This window comes from Pinus tabuliformis, chromosome 5_2, assembly GCF_031772625.1.
Source record: "Pinus tabuliformis cultivar Carrire ecotype Pingquan chromosome 5_2, CPIR1, whole genome shotgun sequence".
NCBI classification, from domain to species: domain Eukaryota; kingdom Viridiplantae; phylum Streptophyta; class Pinopsida; order Pinales; family Pinaceae; genus Pinus; species Pinus tabuliformis.
Genome location: NC_142306.1, coordinates 412,195,304 through 412,220,209, shown reverse-complemented (window position 1 = coordinate 412,220,209; position 24,906 = coordinate 412,195,304). Strand labels below are relative to the sequence as shown.

Below are 24,906 nucleotides of genomic sequence, written 5' to 3'. Positions count from 1 at the left end.
CGTGTACAACAAGATATCGACTGAAGTAAAACCCACCACTACCTCTACTAGGCTCATCTATGCCAGTGCCTTTGATTCTAACTTCTGTTTATTGTCGAGGGAGAGGCAATGTGCTTCTTTGGCTGATATGCAAGATGCAGCCCTGGAAGTAGAATCAAACATCATGGCTGCAAAAAAGCTCAAAGGTGCTGATAGAATAAGACAGAGGGGCGAGCCTTCATCATCTTCAGATCCCAAGATCGATAAAATGGCCAAGATGATAGAATCATTAGCCTCTGAAGTTTCCAAATTAAAGGTTGAGTAGAATTCTGTGAAAGGAATGGTTCCTGATACCTTTGCTCCTCCAAATCCAAATCCATATAGAAGAGCAAATGAGCAGATGTAGATTTTGCAAAGAAACAAAGATGCCAATGAAGACCAAAGGGTGAAGTCCCCTCTTCAAAATGCAGTCATGGAAGAAGAGCAGTTTGAAGAAGAAGATGAGATCCATTGTATGGAAGAAAAAGGCAGCGCCACCTTTTTAACCAAAGCTGCCTATGAGAAGTCATTATTCAATGGCCAGATCACCCAAGAATGGGATGGTGAAGCCATTCTACAAACTGAAGATCAACACTCATATTCATAAAGATGTTGTCCCTGCAGAACAACAAGCTAATAAGCAGGGGCAACGAACAGTTGATCCTATCATCCTCAAAGCTCCAACCATAAAGGTAAGAGGCCTTGACAAGTCCCCTTATTCTTTCAGTTTTTAATCAGAAATTCAGAAGCCAAGAATACCTATGCCTCTGATTGAACTAGTGAAGAATGAGTCCTTCAAGAAATCTATCCTTGAGGCTTTTGAGCCTAAAACCATCCAAGCTTCCATTGACTATGTAAATCTTCAAGATGACCAACCAGCTATTATTCTCAGCCCAATGATTGAAAACTGTGAAGATAGATCCCCATCATTCTATGTTTCTCTGTCTATTCATGATGAGATCCTTCACAATTACCCTCTAGACACTGGAGCCAGCCATAATTCAATGCCCAAGGCTGTCATGGATAAGCTCGGTCTTGACATTACCAAGCCTTATCAGTTGGCCTCTACGCAGCTTAAAAAATCAGTTTGCCAAACCACAGAGGAAGAAGGCCCACAGATTTGGGACATGTTCTTTGATGGAGCTTGCTCTTAGGAAGTTGTAGGAACAGGTGAAGTCCTTGTGTCCCCCACAAAAGAATGCATTGATTCATCTTTCATATTAACTTTTCAGGCCACAAATGACACAACAAAGTATGAAGCAGACCTTATTATTCAGAAGGTGTACAAAACCTCCCAATCAAAACATCCAAGGCTGAAAGCATATAGAGAGGAGGTGAAATATAGACCATCTCTGCCTGATAATATCAAATGCTGGAAAGTTTTTGAAGTAGAGGATCAAATCAATAGGCTTTTGTAAGTCTTTGATGAATTGGTTGATATACACATTGACCAAGAGAAAGAAACCTTTCATAGAAAGGTAACAAGGGTCAATTTTCAGTTTGGTGATTGTTTTCTCAAAAGGAATGCATCAAAGGAAGGAGGAGATGTTTTTGATGGCCCATTCAATAGGCTGTTCTTTGAACTTTATTTCAGTTAAGGCTTTCAAGCCTTGGTATTGTAAATATGTTGTTTTCAAGTTTTTTATTTCATTACAAAATAGACTCCATGCCAAATGGAACACTAGAAGGAAGATTTGAATTTGCTCTTTTAGGAAAGGCATTGATTTGTGATCCTTGAAACCTCACAAGGAGGATTTCAACCCCAGCAGGAGCCAGTGTTAGCTTTGTTGGCAAAAGGCCCACAAATTGATCCATATAGGCTCTAAAAGTCTCCAAATTTGTTTAAAAACATGCCAATGGATCCATTAATGGCCTTGAAATCTTCAACGTTTTCTCAAAGATCATCAAATGATCAAAATCCGCGCTAGAGGAGAGCCCTTGGAAGGGTGGAAATACACTATCGGGAGGAAAAAACGCTTAAAAACCATGAAAAACCCCACAAACGCAGGCTTTAACAGTCAAGGCACAACAGCCATTGGATCTGGCCGATCAATGGCCCAGATCTAACGGCTAATCGCAATTGGCGCTATTACAGAGGAGGACTTACAGTCGGGCACATGACAACACCGATCAGCGAACGCCGACGATCGGATCGGCAGGGAACATATGCATTTATATATATATATATAAGGCCCGGGCATGGAGCGATCACCGATTGCGATTGGATCACATCGCCGATATCACATCAGCGTTATACCAAGGACCAGAGGCTATGCACATATATGTTTGCGATGCGATAACTGGACTTGACGGTTATGTAATACAATGTTTGATAATATTTGAAGTCCACGCCCAAGCTTTTTCAACATTTTTTGCAGTTTTTCATTATTTTAACGAAATACAAAGGAAACTTGGCAGCACCGATAGCGATAAAGCCCGGACCCGAAAGGGTTTCGAGATAAATATATATATATATATATATATATATATATATATTGAAATCCAGGGAAAGCCATATTTTAATGTTTTTACGTATTTTCGTTATTTTAACAAAATATAAAAAGGAAACTTGGCAGTTCCGATAGCGATACAGCCTAAACCCGAAAGGGTTTCAGAGCTAAAAAATATACTGTTTCAGGTCCGCCAAAGCCAATTTTACGTGTTTTTTAGTGTCTTTTGTGGATTTCCGTATACAAGGAAAACACACAGGATGCAGGCTTTTACGAATTGCGAGGGCGACTGGGGCGGACCCGAGAGAAGAATAAACCATTTTTGAAGACCTTTGAAGTTCGAAAGGACAGAGAAGGCGGGATTTAGCAGTGATGATTATGTTTTCTATTTAAAACAAAAATACACATTGTTTTCAACAGAGGTCCACCACAGGGGTAATGCTCTTCTGCTATAACAGAAACATGCCTTGTTAAATCATTGGAAGGGCCACAGCACACTGCAACCCGAATCAAACAAGATCAGGGAGCATCAACAACACAGACAGTGCAACAGCCACCCCAACAAACATTATGGAGCATCTCTGGCACAGGAAAACTCCCAGACAGCGCAACAGACTATCCAAAATATCTGAATGCCGTTATTCCTCTGTCAGAAGGGGAAAAACCTTCAAGCCATGCTTGCCCTCAAGGGATCAAATCAGTTAACAATGCATATCAGGTAGATTAAGACTTCGAGCCTTCTAGAGAGCTCAGGAGCATTGTAAACATGCTATAAATAGCTAAAGCAAAGATGTAATAGAGGTTCAACTCTTGGAGATTATTCCTCCTCTATTCATCCAAGCTCCTCATCTTCATTCTAGCAATATAAGCTTCTTTTGCCATTACATGTTCAATACCCATACTCTTTGTTGTTCTATGCTTTCACTTGAACCGTTTTTTCATGTTTTCTTTGTGTTTGAGGCCAGATAACTGTCATCTTATCTCTACTTTGATATATTAGATTTTCAAGCTTCTTTGCTCCCTGCAGCTAGCCATCCATATGTGGTCATATATGCATTTGCTAGTACAGTCAATATTCTCTTTTGCTGCCTGTAGCTAGCCATTGATGTATGTTTATGTATGCAATCTACTGGTATAGTCAGTATTCTCCATCTATCCATTGAATTTATAACTTATTGAGCATTAGTAGTCTAAAGCCTTGTATTGGTGAGAGTGTTCATGCATGCATTGTGTGAAAATAGAGTTGAAATGGTTATCTAACTTGATCCAAACCATCATTTATTCCAATAGTTCAGAGAACAATATTGAAGATTATATGTTACCAAGCATCTCCGAGCTACAACCTAGGAGAGTTTCTTGGAGTGATAACAGGTCCCATGCCAAATCCTAAAGTAGCTTCTGGAATGTGGGTGCAATTAGGGGCAGATTAGCAGAATTAGACTAGTACATTGCTGGAAATTTTGCAACAAATGCACGCTTAAATGGTTTGGTTACGAATAGATAATGAAAGGTTAATGCGTGAATAAGAGAAAATTCTGAAAAGTCTTTATGACAAGTAGAACCATCACACCTCTGGACCCAGTCCTGGCCCCAAGACCATGACTGATGAAGAACAATAGCACAAGGATGAGGAGATTCCAAAAGGAAGCCACGCTCAAGGGAATTACAGTAGTATAATAATCACGAAGAGGAGCCATGAAATGTTTCTGATCAAAGAAAACGAAAAAAACAAAAATTAGAAATGCAAGGGGAATTTAGAAAAATAAAACCCCCAATGTTTGATGGGGAGGCTGAGGAAGTTGTAGAAGCTTGGGTTATTAATATGAATAAATACTTTCAAGTTTATGAGTATGACAATAACCTTAAAGCAAGACTAGCTATTTATCAGCTCCAAGGAAAAGTCACCCTGTGGTGGGAGGAGTTAAAAGAAGTGTAGGGAATCGATAAACAAGATGTAACTTGGGATGAATTTCAAAATAAATTTAAGAATAAATATTTAAAAAAAATGATTTTATGATGAAAAGGCTAAAGAATTCCATGAATTAAAGTTGGGGCAATTAACTATGGATGAGTATGTGACTAAATTTACATCACTATTACATTATGTGCCATATATCTGAGAGGAAAAAGCTAAAGTACAATGCTTCCTGAGTAGATTGCCGATATTTATGAAAGAAAGAATAGAATTTTATAATCCTAAAACTATGGATGAGGTAATTCGAAAGGCTCTAATGTGCTACCAATAGGTGAAGCAAAAGGGAGACAATAATAAAAGTTATCCCCAGAAGAAGAGTAAAAAAACCTATCAAAACTCTAGAGGCACCAAGTTTGCCAATTTTAGAAATGCCCAGAGAGGTCAAGCAAATAAAGCACAGGGAAGAAACTAGTGAAAATCCAAGTGGAAAATAGAAGACAAAGCCACTAAAGCATCTAGAAATCCATAACTTAGCCAAGGACAAAAACCTCCTTTGTAATGTTGGGGCTGTGGAGAACCCCACTACTATAAGAATTGTCCCCATTGTGTTAGGTCTGAACCAGTTAATAATGTGTAAGAAAAATATATAGTTGGGGAGGTGGCAACGAGTATGACCAGGATTAATGCAGCGTTGGAGGATCACTAAGCAGATTATCAGCCTACGATGGTGGAATTGGAAGGTTGAAGCAGATGGAGAATTCCTGGTCGAGCCTAAACACATTCTCGAGTGAAGAGAAACAACGTTGCAGAGACGAGCCATCACCTAGGTTGAAGTGCAATGGACGCACTTCATCCCGGAGTAATCCACCTCGGAGGATGAGGAATTCATGTGGAAAGCATATCCAGAATTATTTGAGGAAGAGACTAAACACAGAGGACGATGTTTCGCTCAAGATGGGGAAGATGTAACACCCAGATGTGTTGAATTATATTTTTTTGTTATTGAACAGTTATTATCAATTTACTTACATAGTTTAGTAATTCCGAATTGTTGTTTATTAACTTTACATTAAAGTAAAATTAAAAAAAAAGGTCATAGTAGTGACCCAAGAGTAATAATAATAATAATAAAGAAAAAGAAATTGATTTCTAATTGTTCCCTCATGGTTAGAATTAGTTACGTCTTAGTTTTCCTTCTCTTTTTCCTAGAGAGGGGAGGGGGAATACCCATCTCAGTGGAAGTTCCGAGGATAGAAATATTGGTTGGAGGTGATGGAGAAAGGAAGGAAAAACTAGAACCTAAATGGTTAAGGACATAGGAAGAGTATTTCTTAACTAAGGTTCTTGAGTTGAATGGAGAGTCAGTGGAACCTTAAACTAATTCAGAAAGGTACAGTACAGGATTGGATTGGAGGTCCTGAGATCCAAGTAAAGGATACCTTCAGAGGAAACACTGTTGGGCAAGGAAAGGCTCGGGGGGAGACAAGATGTAATAGGCAGTCTCACCATTGGGAGGTGAAACTTTTCGATTAAATCCATAGTACATCTAAAAGATAAGTATTACTATGATTCGTTGATTTTGTTTTCATTTAGTAAAGAATACAATCTGTAAAGGGTCGAATGAATTAAATGGATTGTATCAGTAAATTAAATGTATATACATGTGGCTATTGTTATTTGAATGAAGATATATGTGTGGTTTGCGTTGCAAATAAAATGGACTATTTTGTGTACACTTCTTCTTTTTCATGCAAGTAAAAACACAATAATTGAATAAATATTGTGTTCATTGTGTTCCCATGTAAATAAATAGATAAAAATACTGCAAATTGATTTCCTATAAATAAAATAGATTGTAATAATGATTCAGGACTATATGAAACGAATCTGATAATGTTTTCTTTAGAAATATGCTGGAAAAATTCACTATAATGTTTTAGTGAAAGAAAACATTGCTCATGCTTGTAGAAAGGCCAAGCTAAGAAATAAGATACTAACAGGAAAATGTAAAGAACAGAATAATTCGAGAGGGAATTAACACTTATAATTCCTCAAGAAGGAGAACCCGTAGGGTTTGTAGATGGAGATGTTATTTAACTTCTAAATACACAAATCTAAGAACCATGAGGAGAGTTGGTTAAATAGGAATAAATAAAATGTACTTATGCAAATATCTCGTTCTCTTCAGCATTCAAGCTCTTAATAAGTATTTAGATATTCACATGAAATTACCAAGAAAACCAGTCCAACTCTATTGTTAATTCTGGGACCGCACAATATTTTCAAGCAGGCCAAGTAGAGGACTATAGTTTGTCCCTTTACCTGCAAAACCACTTAAAACAGATGTCTCATATGAAAAATAAAAATAAGTTAATGGCCACCAATAGTCATCATAGAAATAATGACTTGTTGTATGGTTGTATGCCATGCCAGAAAACAACTAATCGATGATAAAACCCTTGAAGGGATTAAATGGTTTCCACAAGTTGGGATTCATCATCACATAACCATACCCTGGGAGGGGGCCGAGACACCAAAGGGAAGACCAAACTTTTGTATGAAGAGAAAATGAAAGAGAACCTGGAGTAGTTGTTGTAGAGCTGACTTGAAGTACCGAACACCCATAAGAGTCTTTACAGTGGTATAACCCTGGAAACACAAAAACAAGTTGTATTAACAAGAAATAAAATAACAGTGCAATTTTATAATCAAGAGGGGGTATAATGAAAGAATTATGCTAGCATAGGTTACCTGTACATGTGTAAAACTTCCAGGTGGGGTTCGAAGCTAGCATTTGTCCCTTCCTAAAGAGTAATCTTGCAAGAGATCCAATGATCAAGTTAAGGTAAGAAGTAGGAACAGAGAAACAAGAACGAGAATCATGTAGTAGAATAAACCCTCTCACTTACCTTGTAACATGGTGACATACTTCAAAGAGGATTAATGAAAAGAAACATTAAATATAATTCTCGCAGCACTAACACAAATGAAGCAAAGACTAGTCTGGAAGCTAGCCTCGAGGGTTGCGAAAAAACTACCTAGTTTATATTGTGTTTGTGTTAGAGATAGATAGCTACATGGACTGTGATTGCAAACTGTGTCATTAAATAGAATATTGATTATCCTTACTCGTGCCCATTTAGTAAGTATATTCCTCTTCATGTCTATTTACTTTAGCTAGTTACTTTCCCCACATTCGCAGTTAGCTTATTATATTTTAAGTTTCGCTCCTGTGGTTTTTTTAAGTAGCAATTTGCTTGTGCTTTCCCTTCATCTAATCAAATAACTTGAGTGCAGTTGTAAGGAATTGATAGTTTGGCATGCACAATGTTAACTTGTTATTGATATCGAGAACATTTGTTGACAAGTTGTTTGGAGGATTTCCTTGAAGACTTACTATGCCAATTCAAAGTATTCAACTAGGTTCGTTTTTAGTAGTTGCTTTCAAAGGTCACATATCCATAATGCATCACATATATTTTAAACAATTATGGGTTTACTTATAAATTTTATTAAAACGTGACAAGGTAAGACTACTAATTAAGCTTTAACTAATGTTACTTGTGATGTTTAATTTTGGAAAATAAATTATTATTTAAACATCTCAAGTAAATAACATATTCACCATCATTTACTTCCCACCATAATTTAAGAAACTCTTTGCACAAAATAAATATGTAAATAAATATTCTTACTATCACTTACTTGCCTCCATTATTATACTAGCAATTGCACCAAATGTTGCAAAGGAAACAATGTATGTGGATAGCATATGAAAAAAGTGCATAGATAAATAGTGATGTGATATGTTATGTGATATAAATGTAGCCCAATTTGAGTAAGAGAGAAATCTTAATGATATTTCCACTGGGGTAACCTTTCATAATTGAGTTCCCCTCCATTGATCATGTACCACAAAAACATTAATGATTTCTAAGCAAGTTCACATTTCCTAATATTTTCTATGTATTGATGTTTTTTCAAAATCTCTAACACTACCTGAGATATGAGATGTTCTCCTATTAAGTATAAATATGAAATAATATGGTTTTAAACTACTGGTGAAGACTACTTATATCTCACCAACCATACCTTTCTAAATAATGAAATACCTCCTAATAATATTTCGGGTAATGTAAGTATTAAGAGACATAATCTAAGTAAAGTTATAACAATATTTGATAGTAGAAGTAATAAGTCTGATATGTGACCTATGCATGCAGAGAGTTATTTCCCATTGACCTAACCATATAGCCTTATTCTTCCTTCCCTTTAAGCCTTGTTGCCTGGAGTTCCCACTAGTTCCTAAAGCTTATCTCAAGGTGTGTGGGGATTGACAGCAAGTCCAAGCTCTTCCCTCGCCACAAGGTGTCACATTCAATCACTACAAAATCAATGGTTCATTTTGTCTCTAGAAACCAATACAACCTTGAAGACATTGTATTTGTATGAGAGACAATTCAATTATCAATTTTAGATGGGGCATGCCATCTACGTTGCAAAGCCTGGTTTATTTGAATGTTGTAAACAATTGCCCAGAGAAGAAAAGACCAGGGGGACTAATATGAATCATACCTATGGATGATTAATCATAATTATGTTGAGTTTATGAATAATTTTTCATGCTAGTAGAAACACTAGCATATTTTGACAAATCTTGGAAGGCATATAGAGAGACTGCGAGTCAGTAATCAAACTTATAATACACTACAATGTTCAAAAATTATGAATGGAAATGAATGGAAATGATAAACATGCCATTTATGTAAATAAAAGATTATGCATATATGTATGGTTTGGACCATAGGGATTTTGAAGGAACAAAGGAATATTGTTACTGGCATGGCGAGTTACTAGTGTATTTTCAACTTTCAACTTCCTCTTTTGTGGCCTTACAGTTTTCTTCCTATCAATTTCTCTGTGCATTACAATGACATGCTATATATGGTTGAATACCGATCTAATCTGCACTTCAAATCCCCATATTAGAGCATAGTTTAGGTATGATCTTGACTTGTGAAAGGAACCCACATCATTATTCCTTTTTTATGCCTGATTTTGGGACATTGAAACCAATTGATCCATTATTCAAATTATGAAATTAGCCTCTCTTTTTTAATGATGGTCTCTTAGAAAACAAGCTATACACATATGTCTTGAGGAATATGGGTAGTTATTTATTTTAAATGGAGGTGTTGTATGCAAACACAAATGTCCTAAATCCCAATTAATAAATAAATCCCCAGTTATGTTGTTTAGAAATTAAATAATGGTGTAGTTAATGCATGTTGAAGTAATAACTTGGGATTTACTTATCATTTGGGAGTTGGTACATATGGGTTTTGGTTCTTGTTCATGGTGTCCCTTATTGCATTAGTGGATTGCACACCAAATTAGACATCTCATGCTGATGAGAGCAAGACCCCACCCTTCCCTTACCCCTCCTTACACAACAACCCTAGTAGCAATGTCTCTAGTCCCACTACCAATCTCACAACCCTCAACTTGGGCCAACTCTAACACATTCTCCAACACCACTGTCCCTCTTTCCCCACCATGCTGCCAAGTTGTAGTCCTACAAATGGGACACAGGGGATTCTTATACAACCATGAATCCACACAATTTGCATGAAAAGTATGCCTACAAACAGGGAGCAAATGACATATCTCACCTTTCTGAAATCCATCCAAGCAAATAACACACACTGAACAATCAAATTCATCCACTCTCAATCCTAAAATTCATATTTCTAGTACTATAATCATCATTATTACTATTATCATCATCATTGCAAAGCATTCTATGTAACATAATATACATACCACCATGTTTATATTCAAAGGAAGGCAGTTTTTGCACCTCCCCCTAAGACACCCCTCCACCATTGTCTCTAACAGAATAAGAAATTATTATTTGTGCAAGCGCCCTATTGTTCAACCTTCTACTGAGAGCTCTACCCACAACACATAGATGATTTGAAATCATAATTCCAATACCAAGGAAAAGAAATACATCTGATATCACCATAGCCATTTGCATGATCTCTACTATTACTAAAAGAGGAGACATCAGTCTTCAACACAACTCTGCAATTAAATTACTCTCAGTTGTTCTTTTCAATGGATTGATGGTTTGTTTTATCAATAAAAAAACTTTCCAAATCCAGTAATATGAACAAAGCAAAACGCTCTATAATAAAAGTATGCCCAAGATGTTGGGAGAGATGAGTCAACTTGGTTAATTCACTGTTGGGTTTTTATTTTTTCAGTCTGGTTAAATTGTAAATATGAATTTCAATAAAATAAAAGTAAAAATTATTATAAATGTCTGTTTTGTGTATTTTTTTTAATAAGTTCGTCACTTTATTTATATTTTTGAGATTAACAATTAGTTAAATAAGTATGAGATTAACTTTTGGTTGTGAAAGTATGATCCAAGTTACAACGTTATCAAAATTACCAAGTATCCTACCTTGGATTTTCTTTTGAGCCCATGGGATTGGTGAGCTTCATACAAGAGTTGTCTAAATAGAACATCTCTTCCAATTTATTCTACATCTCACAGGTCAAGCATACAACCAAATAAAAAGGCATCCAGATCAACACCCAATTTCTATATGCATTTGTATGTTTCTTGTGCTCCCTTTAAAAGGCCATCTTTACCATAAACCTTAATCAAAGAACTAAAAACCACATAGTTCCCTGCAAAACCAGCATCTTTCATTATTTGAAAGTTGTAGACAACTTATTCCAAACATCTAGCTTCAACAAATGCATTTATCAAGGCACCATAAACAAAAATATTTGTCTCCACACCTGCTTTAACAATATTTTCAAACATTTTCTCTGCCACTATTTCTCAACCCAATCTTTTATTGGTGGCAATAAAAACAAAAAATGGTGAACAATTAGGCACAAACCCTGCATCCTGCATTTTAGTAATAAAGTGTTTTGATTCATCTAAAAGTCCTGAACTTGCAAGTGTGTGAATCACCTGTCAGGAAAAACTCCTTGAACTTCCATTATTTCAAACAACTTCGGCTAGACCCTTTCCAGCTCTTGAAGTAGAAAGCAGGGCAGCCACATTGATTGTGTGTTGTGTTTCAAGAGCTTCAAGTTTAGATTTCCATCCCTTGTCTCTCTCCTTCGCAAGGTTGAAAGTCGGTACTTGGATATTTTGGTGCCTGAAGATTCGAAACATTGGGCTTATTTCAAAATCACCACAGAAGAGTGGTTGTGTTGTCATAATTTCAAATTATAAAAAATAACATTATGGGAAAAAAGGGGGAAAATTAAAAGTGCTTTTTTAAATCATTCTATTGTAGTGCCACACTCACTGAAAATGCAACCAACCGACCAAATATCTACAGGTGTGGAATAATGAGTGGATCCCAACAATACCTCTAGAGCTCTATACCACAAGGTAGCAATCTACAAACATAGAAAATAATAACCAAAAACCCAAAGCATGATAAATCAAATGAGACCTGCTTTGTAAAATGACAAAGACTTTAAGAAAAAACCTCATGGGTATAACTTTTCACAGGCACAGCAAAAGCTCTCCCAAGACCTAGATCTCCAACTTTAAGTAAGCCTTTCCTCTGGTCCACCCTTTCCTCTGGTCCACCAATAGATTCTTTGGCTTTAAGTCCCTGAAAAAAAATCAAGCCTAATTGAAGTATAATACTAAAGATACCATGTCTCTATCTTTATCTTAGTAATATAAACCCACACAACCTCATAGCTTCATATGTTTAAATTGCTAGAAAATGGTTCCAAATATGTGCTATAATGGTGTAAATAAATCCCAGAAGGATGTTGAAACTATAATTTGAATATATCTCAAGCGTCACCTATGCATAACTCCATGGCTATGAAAATGAGCTATTGATTTGCACAATTTATACATGAAGCTTTGTACACCAAAAAAATGTACGCGGGAATGAGATCCCTTTCTTTGATAGACTACCAATACAATGAAATATTGAGAATAAACATTGAAAGCACAGACAAACTGAGTGAAAAAAACTCTTGAATAATTTTCAGTGGTAAATGAATAGCATTGACATTGTCTCGATACGAGTCTATGAATTTATTAAGGTCACACAAGAAACTGTTCAGTGGATCATTTGCATGGAAGAGATTCATGGCATTCATTTTATTTTTCCTGAGCACGAGTATTATAGTTAGCAAGATATAATGCCAACAGGAAAAATTACAAACATTGTGAGTGCGTAATTAATAAGTTTGGTGAGGTCGTTTGTTTCTTTAGAGCTTCAGGTTCTGACATATTTTTATTTATTTATTTGGCATTTGATATGAGAGGGATGTTGAGGGTCAGTCAGGTTTTGGGTTTGATTGGAAACACTTGTGTAGGAAGAATCTTGCTTCTATTTGATTGGAATCACTTGTGTGAGAAGAATCTTGCTTCTGTTTGACAGTTCTCCTTCAAAAAGATTGTCCATCAAATTATATAGATTGACTTATCTCAACCTTGTCCAATCATTTCAATTTTGTATATCTATATGTTATAGACATTGTGTGTCCTCCAACTTCACCCTTGTTTTTGTTAACGTCATTTTCAGTAGTCCTTCAAATTTTTCTTCAAAGAAAAGAGTGTCCTCCAAATTTCACCTGGCTTACTTCAAAGGAACCAATTTTCCTTAGAAGGTAATTTTCCAATAGACGAGTAAAGTTTCACTAGAAAGCACACAATAGTTGGGTTATTCCTTTATTTGCAACTTCACTCTCCTCAAATGTTAGGATTGTATTCTCCTGATCCTTTATTTGCAACTCCACTCTAATCTATGTAAGATGTTGAAGTAATTAATGAAATTGTGGCCTATGCAATAGTCTTAGTATTCAACATTTGGCTTAACAACAAAATTTAGATGTTTGGCCTCTGTAATTAGTTAGTCATAGTTTTCATAGTTTGTCATTACTTGTTGAAAATAGCAACAAGAAATGATAAAAATAGAATCCAGAATATTCCAATTTTAATTTGTCCTTGAATTAAAATTGTGAATTAAAATTGAATTTAGTCTCACCAGCTACTTGGAAATAATTAATTAAGTTATTTTGACTTAATTAGTCGGAGAAATTCAAGTTATAAGTCTTTTTGAAGTCATGCAAGAGTTATCCCTTAAATTAAGGAGATTATCCCTTAATTAAGGAGATAAGATTGAGTTATATTTGAGTTCTAATTAGTTAACTCAGTTTACTGAGTAAGTCCAGTTAAATTAGTTCCAAACTGTTTGAGGAACTAATAGAGAGTTAACAGTCAGTTGATGCATGCATGCACTCAACTAGTGCTACTCCGGTTAACTGAAGATTTCCTCATCAGAAACTCATGCATGTCTATTCTGAGAAAGACCCAATTGAACTAAATGTCAAGGACAATGTACTATTATTTGCATGTGTTTTCCTATAAAGAAAACTCATGCATGCAGAAGGAATCATTCCTTGGAGGATTGCGCAGTTCTGACAATGTGTTAGAGCATTGTTCCACTTGATGAGGTGAGAATCATCCACAAGTAACAACGCAAGGAAATAGGAGCTTGGAGGGCAGAGGGGAAGGCTTGTGAGAAGCCAAGATTGCCTGTGAGCTTCTGTGAGGATTGTACTGAGAGCTGGCTAGCTGTGAGAGCTAAGGCTTTGTATAATCTCTATGTATTTCCACCTTGTATGATAATACAGATAGTGTGGTTTTAGCTGAGGCTTTCCCTAAAGTATTTTCATATGTATTGTGCATTGATTCTTCTTCTTCTGGTTATATTGTTCATCTCTGATTCAGCTCGATCTTTAAGCTTCCGCAAATTGATAGTAGAAGTAGGTTATAGTATTTTGTTTTGATCTATATTGCATTATCGGGTTAATCTATAGTCAGATTTTCTACATGGTCTTAGAGCTGGATTTGTAGAAATTTTCTACATGGTATCAGATCCAAGTTTCTCGGCGCTGTGAATAGTATACAAAGAAGAGAATTCGAAGTTTGAAGTTCGGGGTTGTAAGTGCAAATCGAATTCATATCATACTTAAAGTTTGGCCAATGGCGTTTTATGGCTTAAGACTCGAGTATGCCTTGGAAGGTAGCTCGAATTACATAGCATGGAAAGATCGCATGGAGGCTGTATTAGAAGACCATGGCTTGAAGGAATTCATTAATCAAGAAATCCAAAAGTGAGCTTCAACTAATGCACAAGAGTTGGCTGAGTGGAAGAAGTGTGTGGCAAAGGTGAGACGAATCATCCTTAAGGGAGTTCGAGACCATATTGTCTCGAGTCTCCATGGGAAGGATACTCCATTTTCAATGTGGAAGACATTGAAGGACCTCTACTAGAACAGTAGCGACTAGAGGAAATTGGTGCTCAAGGATAAGCTTCAAAGAATCAAGATGGAGAAGGGCAATACTATTTCCACATATCTGAACAAGCTCACCACCTACAAAGATGAGCTTAGCAGTGTGGGAATAACTATTGCCGATGATGATATGGTGAGCCTTGCTCTCCTTGGCTTTCCAAAGAGCTGGAATAGCTACCAAGACTCTATGAATGGAAGGGAGAAACTGCCAAATTGGGAACGACTGTGGTCAGATCTCATGCAGGGGGATATTAAGAGGAGCACACGAGAAGGTTCTTCAGCCAAGGATGATGATGAAGAAAATCTGGCCTTAGAAAGTAAGGCAAGGAAAGGAAAGGGGAAGGCTTTCCATTCCAAATCAAATTCTTCTCATGGAGGGAAGAAGGGTGACAAGTCTAAAGTGAGATGCTTTAATTGTCACAAGATGGGACATTATGCGACTAATTTCCCATCGAAGAAGTCCAAGAAGGGATCATTGGAAGGATCGGAAGGTGAGGCATTAGCCTCTCAGTTCCAAATGGACTTTACCCTCATCGCATGCATGATGTCATCAATGATGGGTTGTGTTTGGTATCTTGACAGTGGAGCCTCATTCCACATGACTGGCGATAAAAGTTTATTCAGTGCCTTAGAGGAGAAAGACTTCAAGATGCTCATAGAGATGGGTGATGACTAAAGGTATAGTGTTTCAAGAGTGGGCACGGTTGCTTTTCAGAAGGAGCATGGAGCTCCTATCACCTTGACATATGTGAAGTATGTGCCTGGACTGAAGAAGAACATGGTATCGGTCGCGATGTTGGAGGACAAAGGATATGATGTTGTTTTTAGTAAGGGAAATGTTTTCCTTAGACACATCACCACGAGACAGGTGAAATAGATCGGTTCACGAGTTAAGAACCTGTATGCTCTTGAGGTTCAAGATGCATGCAAAGCCTTGAGGAGCAAGGCAAATGTTAGAGACTTGGTGGTTGACAGGGAGAGTAAATTACCTCTCAACATGCAGTCCCAGAAGAAGTCTCATACAATTGTGGAGGAGCCACAATTGGAGAAGCAGAGAGGAGACTGAGTGAAGAGATTCACTCATGCAGATACCTCCATTAGGGGGGTATTTCGATTCAAGTGGGCAGAGGGATCACAAGCAGCCATACCTCCAGGTGTGAAGTGGGGTGATGTGAAGTGATAGTCCCAAGAAGGCTTAAATTGGTTAGGGTCCATTGAGAGGTTTTATCTCATGGATCATACCTTGCTATGGGAGACCAAAGTACATAGTAGCGGGAGGAATCAATGGGATTGATGCAGTCAGAGATCAAAGTGACAGAGGCTATAGAAGTCAGATACTGAAGAGCATAGAGAAGGATTGACAATAGTGCAGAATGGCAGAGTTAGCAGAAGCGCAAATTTTTAGTTGACAGAGGCAATAGCAGTCAGAGACTTTGATGACAGATGCATCATACTAATTCAATTTGGATGTTTGTTTGTTTTGGTTTTTTTTTTTTTTTTTTTTGGAGTTGCTGAAGCAACAAAACTAGAGAGAAGTGTTGCATGCATAACATTCCAAAGGTTCACGATCGGGATCAAGTTGAATTCCTTTCTTGTTGAGAGGGAGTGTTGAAAATAGCAACAAGAAATGATAAAAATAGAATCCAGAATATTCCAATTTTAATTTGTCCTTGAATTAAAATTGTGAATTAAAATCGAATTTAGTTTCACCAACAACTTGGAAATAATTAATTAAGTTATTTTGACTTAATTAGTTGGAGAAATTCAAGTTAGAAGTCTTTTTGAAGTCATGCAAGAGTTATCCTTTAAATTAAGGAGATTATCCCTTAATCAAGGAGATAAGATTGAGTTATATTTGAGTTGTAATTAGTTAACTTAGTTTACTGAGTTAAGTCTAGTTAAATTAGTTCCAAACTAGTTGAGGAACCAATAGAGAGTTAACAGTCAGTTGATGCATGCATGTACTCAACTAGTGCTACTCCGGTTAACTAAAGATTCCCTCATCAGAAACTCATGCATGTCTATTATGAGAAAGACCCAGTTGAACTAAATGTCAACGACAGTGTACTATCAGTTGCATGTGTTTTCCTATAAAGAAAACTCATGCATGTAGAAGGAATCATTCCTTGAGGATTGTGCAGTTCTGACAGTGTGTTAGAGCAGTATTCCACTTGGTGAGGTGAGAATCATCCATTAGGAACATCGCAAGGAAATAGGAGCTTGAAGGGAAGAGGAGAAGGCTTGTGAGAAGCCAAGATTACCTGTGAGCATCTGTGAGGATTGTACTGAGAGCTGGCTAGCTATGAGAGCTAAGGCTTTGTATAATCTCTATGTATTTCCACCTTGTATGATAATACAGATAGTGAGGTTTTTAGCTAAGGCTTTCCCCAAGTATTTTCATATGTATTATGCATTGATTCTTATTCTTCTGGTTATATTGTTCAACTCTGATTCAGCTCGATCTTTAAGCTTCCACAAATTGATAGTAGAAGTAGGTTATAGTATTTTGCTTTGATCTATATTGCACTAACGGGTTAATCTACAGTCAGATTTTCTACATGGTTTTAGAGCTAGATTTGTAGAGAATTTTCAGAAGTTCTACATTACTCTTAGTATTCAGAGTTTGTCCTGACAATAGAGTTATAGAGTTTGTCAATACTCTTAGTATTCATAGTTTGTCCGGACAGCAAAATGTGAGTTAGTTTTCATTGATTTCAATTGGATATTGTTAGAGGTTGTTTGTGTTGGGTGTGATTCTCTTTTAATAAGTAGAATTCTATATACTAGAGAACCTCTAGCATGAAGTTTAATGTGCTAAATTACTGAAGATTGAAGCTTAAAGTACTAAATTATTGAAGACAATCCAAGAGAATTAGTTATAGTATATATTAAATTTATAGATATAATCTAATTCTAGAATATTGGAATTTAAAATACATATATACAAGCATTTTTAACCTGACTATCCAGTTCTACTTCGAAATCGGACCCTAGTATGTGTCAGAAATTCCAGATACTCGAATGTTTATACTGCTTATTTTCACATGACGTATCAGACAGTCAATCTCAAAAAATAGCAGAGAACGAAATTACACAAGCTTATTTTGTGAACAATAAGCTCGATGTCATCAATTACAGAATAATCGAATAACAACTTCCAGAAGTTTATTTTGTCAACAATGAGCTTGATAGCATCATTTATAAAATGATTGAAATACAGCTTCTGCAATGGGTTATTAATTGATAACTTGTGGGGAAGATGGGACAATGAGCTTGATAGCATCATTTATAAAATGATTGAAATACAGCTTCTGCAATGGGTTATTAATTGATAACTTGTGGGGAAGATGGGATGGAAGCCTCACGATCAACCAGTTATCATGAATAAACTCGTTAGAGTTATTACATGAATCTAATTTAAATATATGGGAAATAGGTGGTAATGAATCAATAATGTAGAATGTCTGAATTGATCCAATGATTGAATTCGAATCATATTAACATTTAGGGTAGTCTGGTGGGGAAGGAGGAAGTGTTTGATTAGGTCAATTTCCATTCAAGTTTGAGAACGCCATTGAGAGACCCCATGTCAAATGAATCTCCAAATGACAGTGCAGATGCCATACTCCTACAACAAGAAATACCAAAAACAAAATGGTGAGTTGAGAAAAAAATTCATGGTGTTTATAGGAAAAGGAGGGCTATGAAATAGTCTTAATATTCAGCATTTGGCCTGAAAACTGAATTTAGATGTTTGGCCTTTGTAATTAGTTAGTCATAGTATTCAGAGTTTGTCATTACTCTTAGTATTTAGAGTTTGTCCCGACAATAGAATTACGGAGTTTGTCAATACTCTTAGTGCTTAGAGTTTGCCCTGACAATAGAATGTGAGTTAGTTTACATTGATTTCAATTGGATGTTAGAGGTTGTTCGTTTTGAGCGTAATCCCCTTTTCGTAAGTAGAATGCTCTATACTAGAGAACCTCGAGCATGAAGTTTAATGTACTAAATTACTGAAGATTGAAGCTTAAAGTACTAAATTATTGAAGATAATCCAAGAGAATTAGTTACAGTATATATTAAATTTATAGATATAATCTAATTCTAGAATATTGTACTTTAAAATACATATATACAACCATTTTTAACCTTATTTTCTAGTTCTACTTCGAAATCAGAACCTTACCCTGGTCTGTGCTAAGAAATTCCAAATACTGGAATGTTCGTATTGTTTTTTTTCACATGAGGTATCAAACAGTCAATCTCAAACAATAACAGAGAACAGAATTACATAAGTTTATTTTGTGAACAATAAGCTCGATGTCATCAATTACAAAATAATCGAATTACAACTTCCAGAAGTTTATTTTGTGAACAATGAGCTCGATGACATCATTTATAGAATGATTGAATTATAACTTCTACAATGGGTTATTAATTGATAACTTGTGGGGAATATGGGACAGAAGCCCCGGGATCAACCAATTATCATGAATAAACTCATTAGAGTTATTACATGAATCTAATTTAAATATATGGGAGATAGGTGGTAATGAATCAATAATGTAGAATGTCTGAATTTATCCAGTGATTGAATTCAAATCATATTAACATTTAGGGTAGTCTAATGGGGGAGGAGGGAGTGTTTGATTATGTCAATTTTTATTCAAGGTTTAGAACGCCATTGAGATACCCCATGTCAAATGAATCTCCAGATGACAGTGCAGATACCATACTCCTGCAACAAGAAATACCAAAAACAAAATGGTGAGTTGAGAAAAAAATTCATGGTGTTTATAGGAAAAGGAACTCTCCATATATCTAAATATGTACACATATATACAAGCAAGATAATGTTTTCCAGACTCATGAGAAGCAAGGTGACCTACTTTTCAGGGAAATGTGGTTATATAGGCATGTGTAATATTAAATAATATGGAAAAAAATCATCATGTTCTCCGTCATGGAGCTTATAGGAAAAATAATTCTCCACACACACAAGATTATGTTTTATAGAATCATGAGAAGCAAGATGATCAGTTACAGTGTAGAAGTACTCAAATATGAGGAAAAGGAGTTGTTTTCCATTCTTGACCACATGCTCCATAGAAAGCAGCCTGAAAATTCCAGTCCAAGTGTTTACTGAACCAAAAAAACGAAATTATATCTTAGTTGAGGGATGAAACCACATTATATCTCAGTGACTCCATGATCAAATTAACATAACATTTGGAGAAAATCTGTTAATTACGGTGATAATAGTTTTCACAATTAGGACATTTAAAATCAAAGATCAAATGCGGGCTATTTGATGCAGGAAAATCAGCAGACACTAAAACAAAATAACTATATCCCCTTTCTGTTGTAGAACATATCATAAGATATACTTTTAAATAGTGAAAAGTCAGACTCTCTGAAAAAACTTAACAGAAATCACTAAAGCCCGGATTTAAATCCTGTTAAGCTAAGATTCATAGGCTGGGAAAAACTAATCGAACAACATATAAACAGTCTGACAACAATTTCAAAAGCGATATTTCACGAAGCGCAAAAGCAAGAATGCCATGCTCCTGCAAATTAAGGCGATTCTTCTTGAGGGCAACTGGTTCATGGGTGATCTTGTCCCTTTCTTTGTACATCTTCCCATACGTTCCTTCCCCAATCTTTTCAAGATTTTCATACTGATCCATGGTCGCTTGATTCAATCAATTGCAGAGAAAAGATAAAATATAGATGCTTCCACGCACACTACTCATGGTCGCTTGATTCAATCAATTGCAGAGAAAAGATCAAATATAGATGCTTCCACGCACACTCTAGGAAAGATAGATACGGTTTTTCAAGGACCCTGTATTGTTGCTGCAGGAGCCCTTAAAAACAACCAAAAAGCCATCGCCCATGCAAATCTTAGAGAGCCCTAAAATGCCTCTAATTCTAGCTAGCCAACACGAAAAAGCACAGCTAAAAACGCATTAAAATTTCGAAATCTACTTACCATTAACAGTCGCGCTATTCATAGAGCAATGTTTCAGAAGATGCATTAAAATTCCGAAATCTACTTACATCGTAAAGCAATGTTTTAGAAAGCCTACAGAAGTTGTTATTCATATGGTTTCAAGGAGGAGAATATCACTGAGTTCCAGTTATAAAGAGAGCTTTTATTTAATGGTGGTAAACATTTTAATTGTCTAATATTGGATCAGACATATAATACTAGACAGATAATATTAGAGGGAAGTTGATTTTAAAGGGAAATGCTTTACCGTGTAATTATTTTCATCAGATGCTCATGTAGAAATCAAACTATAATGGTGTAATGTAGGAATCAAACTATAATGGTGTAGACTTACTAGTTATTACACATAAAAAATTCACATATCAAATTATTAGTTTATTTGTAGATTTACTAATTATTACCCATAAAAAACTTTCACATCTCAAATTATTAGTTTATGTCAAAGAGGTACTATAAGAGTTGAATTTCCTATTGAGCAATATTTATTTGAAAAAGGTCTAGAAGTTGATTATGATGTGCCTTTGGGCTCAAGAGGAGGTCCCAGTATTGGGCGCCAGATTATCTGGCTAGCTAGATTCTGCAAATGCATATAGGATGGGTATCTAGTTGACTCATCTAATGCTTGCAAGGATGGAAATGGGAAGGTAGAGTGTGTTGGATTCATTCATACTCACTTTTATAGTTGGGAAAGTACGGATCAAATTAAATTTTTATTTAGTAGGATGTAGCATTAATGATTTAGTGTATAGATCATAATGTATTATGAAGTAGTATGGTCAATCCATTGCCAGGTTTTGACGTCAATGGAAATGGGAATGTAGAGTGTATTTGATTCATTCATACTCACTTTTAGATAGATAAGAAAGTATGGATCACATCAAATTTGTATTTAGATGTTATTTTATTCCCTATAATTATGTTTATTTTTATTTTTTTTATAAATATTTTTTTTCCATGAAAAATATCTTTTATATTTTATATAAACAAAGTATGTCTATTCAACATATCATGCGCTAGAATTGACAGTGTTAGTTAAGTCCAACATATCACTTGTGAGAATTGACAGTGTTGGTTATGGGTGTTGGCAACGGTAAATGACAATTTCCATAATTATTCAATATAGCATTATCTAAAATTGATAATTACAAAATTTATATAGAAAAAAAAATATGTGGTTGGAATATAGAATTGAATTACATTGAAAATAATTGATAAATTGTTTATCTAAAGTTTGAAAATAATTTAGTTTTTCAATTGATGTTCCCAAATATTCATTTCCTTCAGTGTATCTTTGCACCTTTAGGAGCAATTGATAGTTTTATAACATTTTTAAAATTTAATGTAAAAGCAAAAGGTATGCGCAGTTGTAGTGGTGTAAAATAATGATTATATAACCATATTTAGATCTAATTAATAAGAACATAAAAAAATTAGTTCTTACAATAAACTTATAATATAGCAAGATTTATAATCATGGATATTATTAATTTATAAATGGATTGTGTTACGATACCATGGGCCAATACCATAGTTTATCATCAATACTAGATCCCCAAAAACCAAAACTCATTTCAAAATCAAAATATTTTATTTTAATTTTATTTTATAACATTTTTAAAATTAAATTTAAAAGAAAAAAGTATGAAGGAGATATTATAATGCACCTTAAACATGTCAAATTACATAAATCTAAAAATAATATAAAATATAAAATATAAAATTACATTTAAAATTATTGTGCATAACAGGGAAAATCCAGGCATATTTGATACTCTCCAAGTGAGAGAGATGTAATGTAATGTTTAACATTTTGAATAAGTCAAATTTTATCAGATGTCTCCGAAGAGACAAAATATAAGTTATTTTCTTACTATTGTATTTCAATTTATTATCTTTCTTTTTTATTTTTCTATTTTTTTTGTTGGTCGAACCACGGGGAATTGAACATTGAATCTCTTGCTTTACACATGACTTCGGAACAAGGCAATAACCAATTGAGGAACAAGGAAAAATCCAGGCAGAGAGATGTTGTAATGTAATGTTTAACATTTTGACTAAGTCAAATTACATCCATAGGAAAAATAGAGGCATATCAACCCCAAGGGATCTACAGCCAAACAAGCAAAGCCTAACCCCACTGTGACCTTCCAACTGGCAAGGTACTTAGCAACGGAACTCGACCAATTGAGTTAACCCTTGGGGTTAACTAGTCAAATTACATAAAAATAAAAATTAAATTAAATTAAAAAATTACAATTAAATAAAAAATTAAAATAGTGTAATGTAAGCATTTTAACTTGATCAAAATAGAAATAAAAATAATATAATAATAAAAATAGAAATGACACATGGTATTCATGTAGAATATAGCTTATTTAAAGGGGGAAATTAAACCAATCTAGAACCATCTTAACTTCAAATCTACCAAGTGCTAAGAGGGATTAAATCTCTTGATACACAAACCTTTTTTACAGTGAAAATAGAGTTGTGTATCAAGGGATTAAAATCTCTTAATAAGCAAATCTCGGTGCTTAATAGATTCAGAATTAAGATGGATCTAGACTAGTTTATTTAATGTTATTTATTGATCATCCTAAATGTAATATCTTATCTTTATCAACAGTTTAATTTCTAAAATACTTAAACTCTGTATTAGAATTGGGGTTGGAAAAATTATTTTTCCCATTAAAAAAATGGTCCATATTTCATTACGAACTAATATTCTTGGTCTAAAATAAACATGGAATGATGATATTTAATGTAGATTCACAAATTGTCCTCGATACAATTTTATTTAATAATTTTTATTTATTTAATAATGTGATTGGCGTTAGTTTAGATGTTGCGGTGCACTATCTCTACTAAGTTTGATTTCCATTGCATGGTCTTGGGAATAGCCATTACCAAAATTGGTCAAAAACAATCTTGAAATGAAACCTCTCCAAATCAAACTTAGCAAACTCCAATCATGTTTGGACGCACGAATATCCATCGGCACTAGATCGGTACGTCTCCCTCACTATCCATTGCCCCTATTAGACAAAGAATATTCGTTCATAATGAAATTTGAACTAGTTTTTTAATGAAAAAAAAAATTTCAATTCGAATATAGATCATGTTTATTTGGGTAAATATTTTATATTAATATAGATTTAAATATTAATCTAACATGATCATGTTTATTTGGTTAAATATTTTATATTATCAGATTTAACATGAGCTTAGAGGGATCTAATTTTTATTGGTGCAATACTTTTATGAGCTAACATTATTTAAATATTTTGTAGAGTTTTTTTTTTAGACTTTTTAAAATTTTTGTTTTGGCAAACATGAACAAAATTTAGACTTATTAACAAACTAGCAAAATTACACATCATACTAAGTGTGGAATGAACCTCTGAACTCAAAAAATTATTTACTTAAAATTATTATTTATTATAATATTTAAAACATTAGTATAATATCGTAATGGAATTCTCAACTACATTTTTCTAAAATTTTAAATAATTTTGCAATGTTAACACAAGTTTACCAAAGAAACAAATAAGTGTGTAGTGTTTTTATATTTTGTCAAGGGTATTATTCGATTCTCTGACGAACCATTTCACCCTCTCCTTCACATGACTCCTTACCTTGTAAAAAGTAAATGTGGAGGAGTCCATCAATACTTCAACAATATTGGAACCATCTATAAGTCAAATTATTGAATTTTGCATTAATTAAATTTTATTAGATTTTATTAAATTATTTAACTATAAGTTAAATTATTAATTTTGTATTTAAATAATACAAATTTTATGCTTTATCATTAGAACTTATTAAATTTGATTGCAATAATGAATTTTGAAAGAAAATAAACTATAGATTTAAGGAATAGTGTGTTAGGATAGTTATTTGCTATTTTCGATACATCTTCCCTGATTTGGTATATAACTTTGGTGTAGTTTAATTTATAGAATATTTTTCATCTGAATCTAGCAATATAATTTCGAGCAAGAATGTGATTTTTTCTTGCTTAAAAAACATTTTTGAATGCATAAATGGATTCACCTGGAAAAAACCTGGGACATTTGAATTCTACAGATTAAACAACTTGAACTCAAGTTTTTAAAAATCTATGCAAAATTTTAATTAAAATTAACCAAAAA

At 34.6% G+C, this 24,906-nt stretch overlaps 1 protein-coding gene and 1 pseudogene across 1 annotated transcript; both read right to left on the bottom strand.

Annotated features, from left to right (window-relative positions):
• Positions 1 to 9,828: 9,828 nt before the first annotated feature.
• On the bottom strand, positions 9,829 to 10,423 carry LOC149159273 (E3 ubiquitin-protein ligase Os04g0590900-like). The gene is made up of 2 exons (XM_089434245.1): positions 10,280 to 10,423; positions 9,829 to 10,059 (listed from the first exon to the last, which is right to left on the bottom strand). The coding sequence occupies exons 1-2, from the start codon at positions 10,421 to 10,423 to the stop codon at positions 9,829 to 9,831; spliced, it is 375 nt and encodes a 124-aa protein (XP_089290371.1).
• Positions 10,424 to 11,694: 1,271 nt separating this feature from the next.
• LOC149159272 (cyclin-dependent kinase B1-1-like) lies at positions 11,695 to 20,432 on the bottom strand (annotated as a pseudogene).
• Positions 20,433 to 24,906: the final 4,474 nt, after the last annotated feature.

Bases quoted from the DNA above. Each gene is read 5' to 3' on its own strand.
- LOC149159273 (XM_089434245.1), bottom strand. From the start codon at position 10,423: ATGCAAATGGCTATGGTGATATCAGATGTATTTCTTTTCCTTGGTATT. The intron at 10,060-10,279 runs GTTAGAGACAAT...GATGGATTTCAG, and splicing joins AAATAATAATTTCTTATTCT to AAAGGTGAGATATGTCATTT.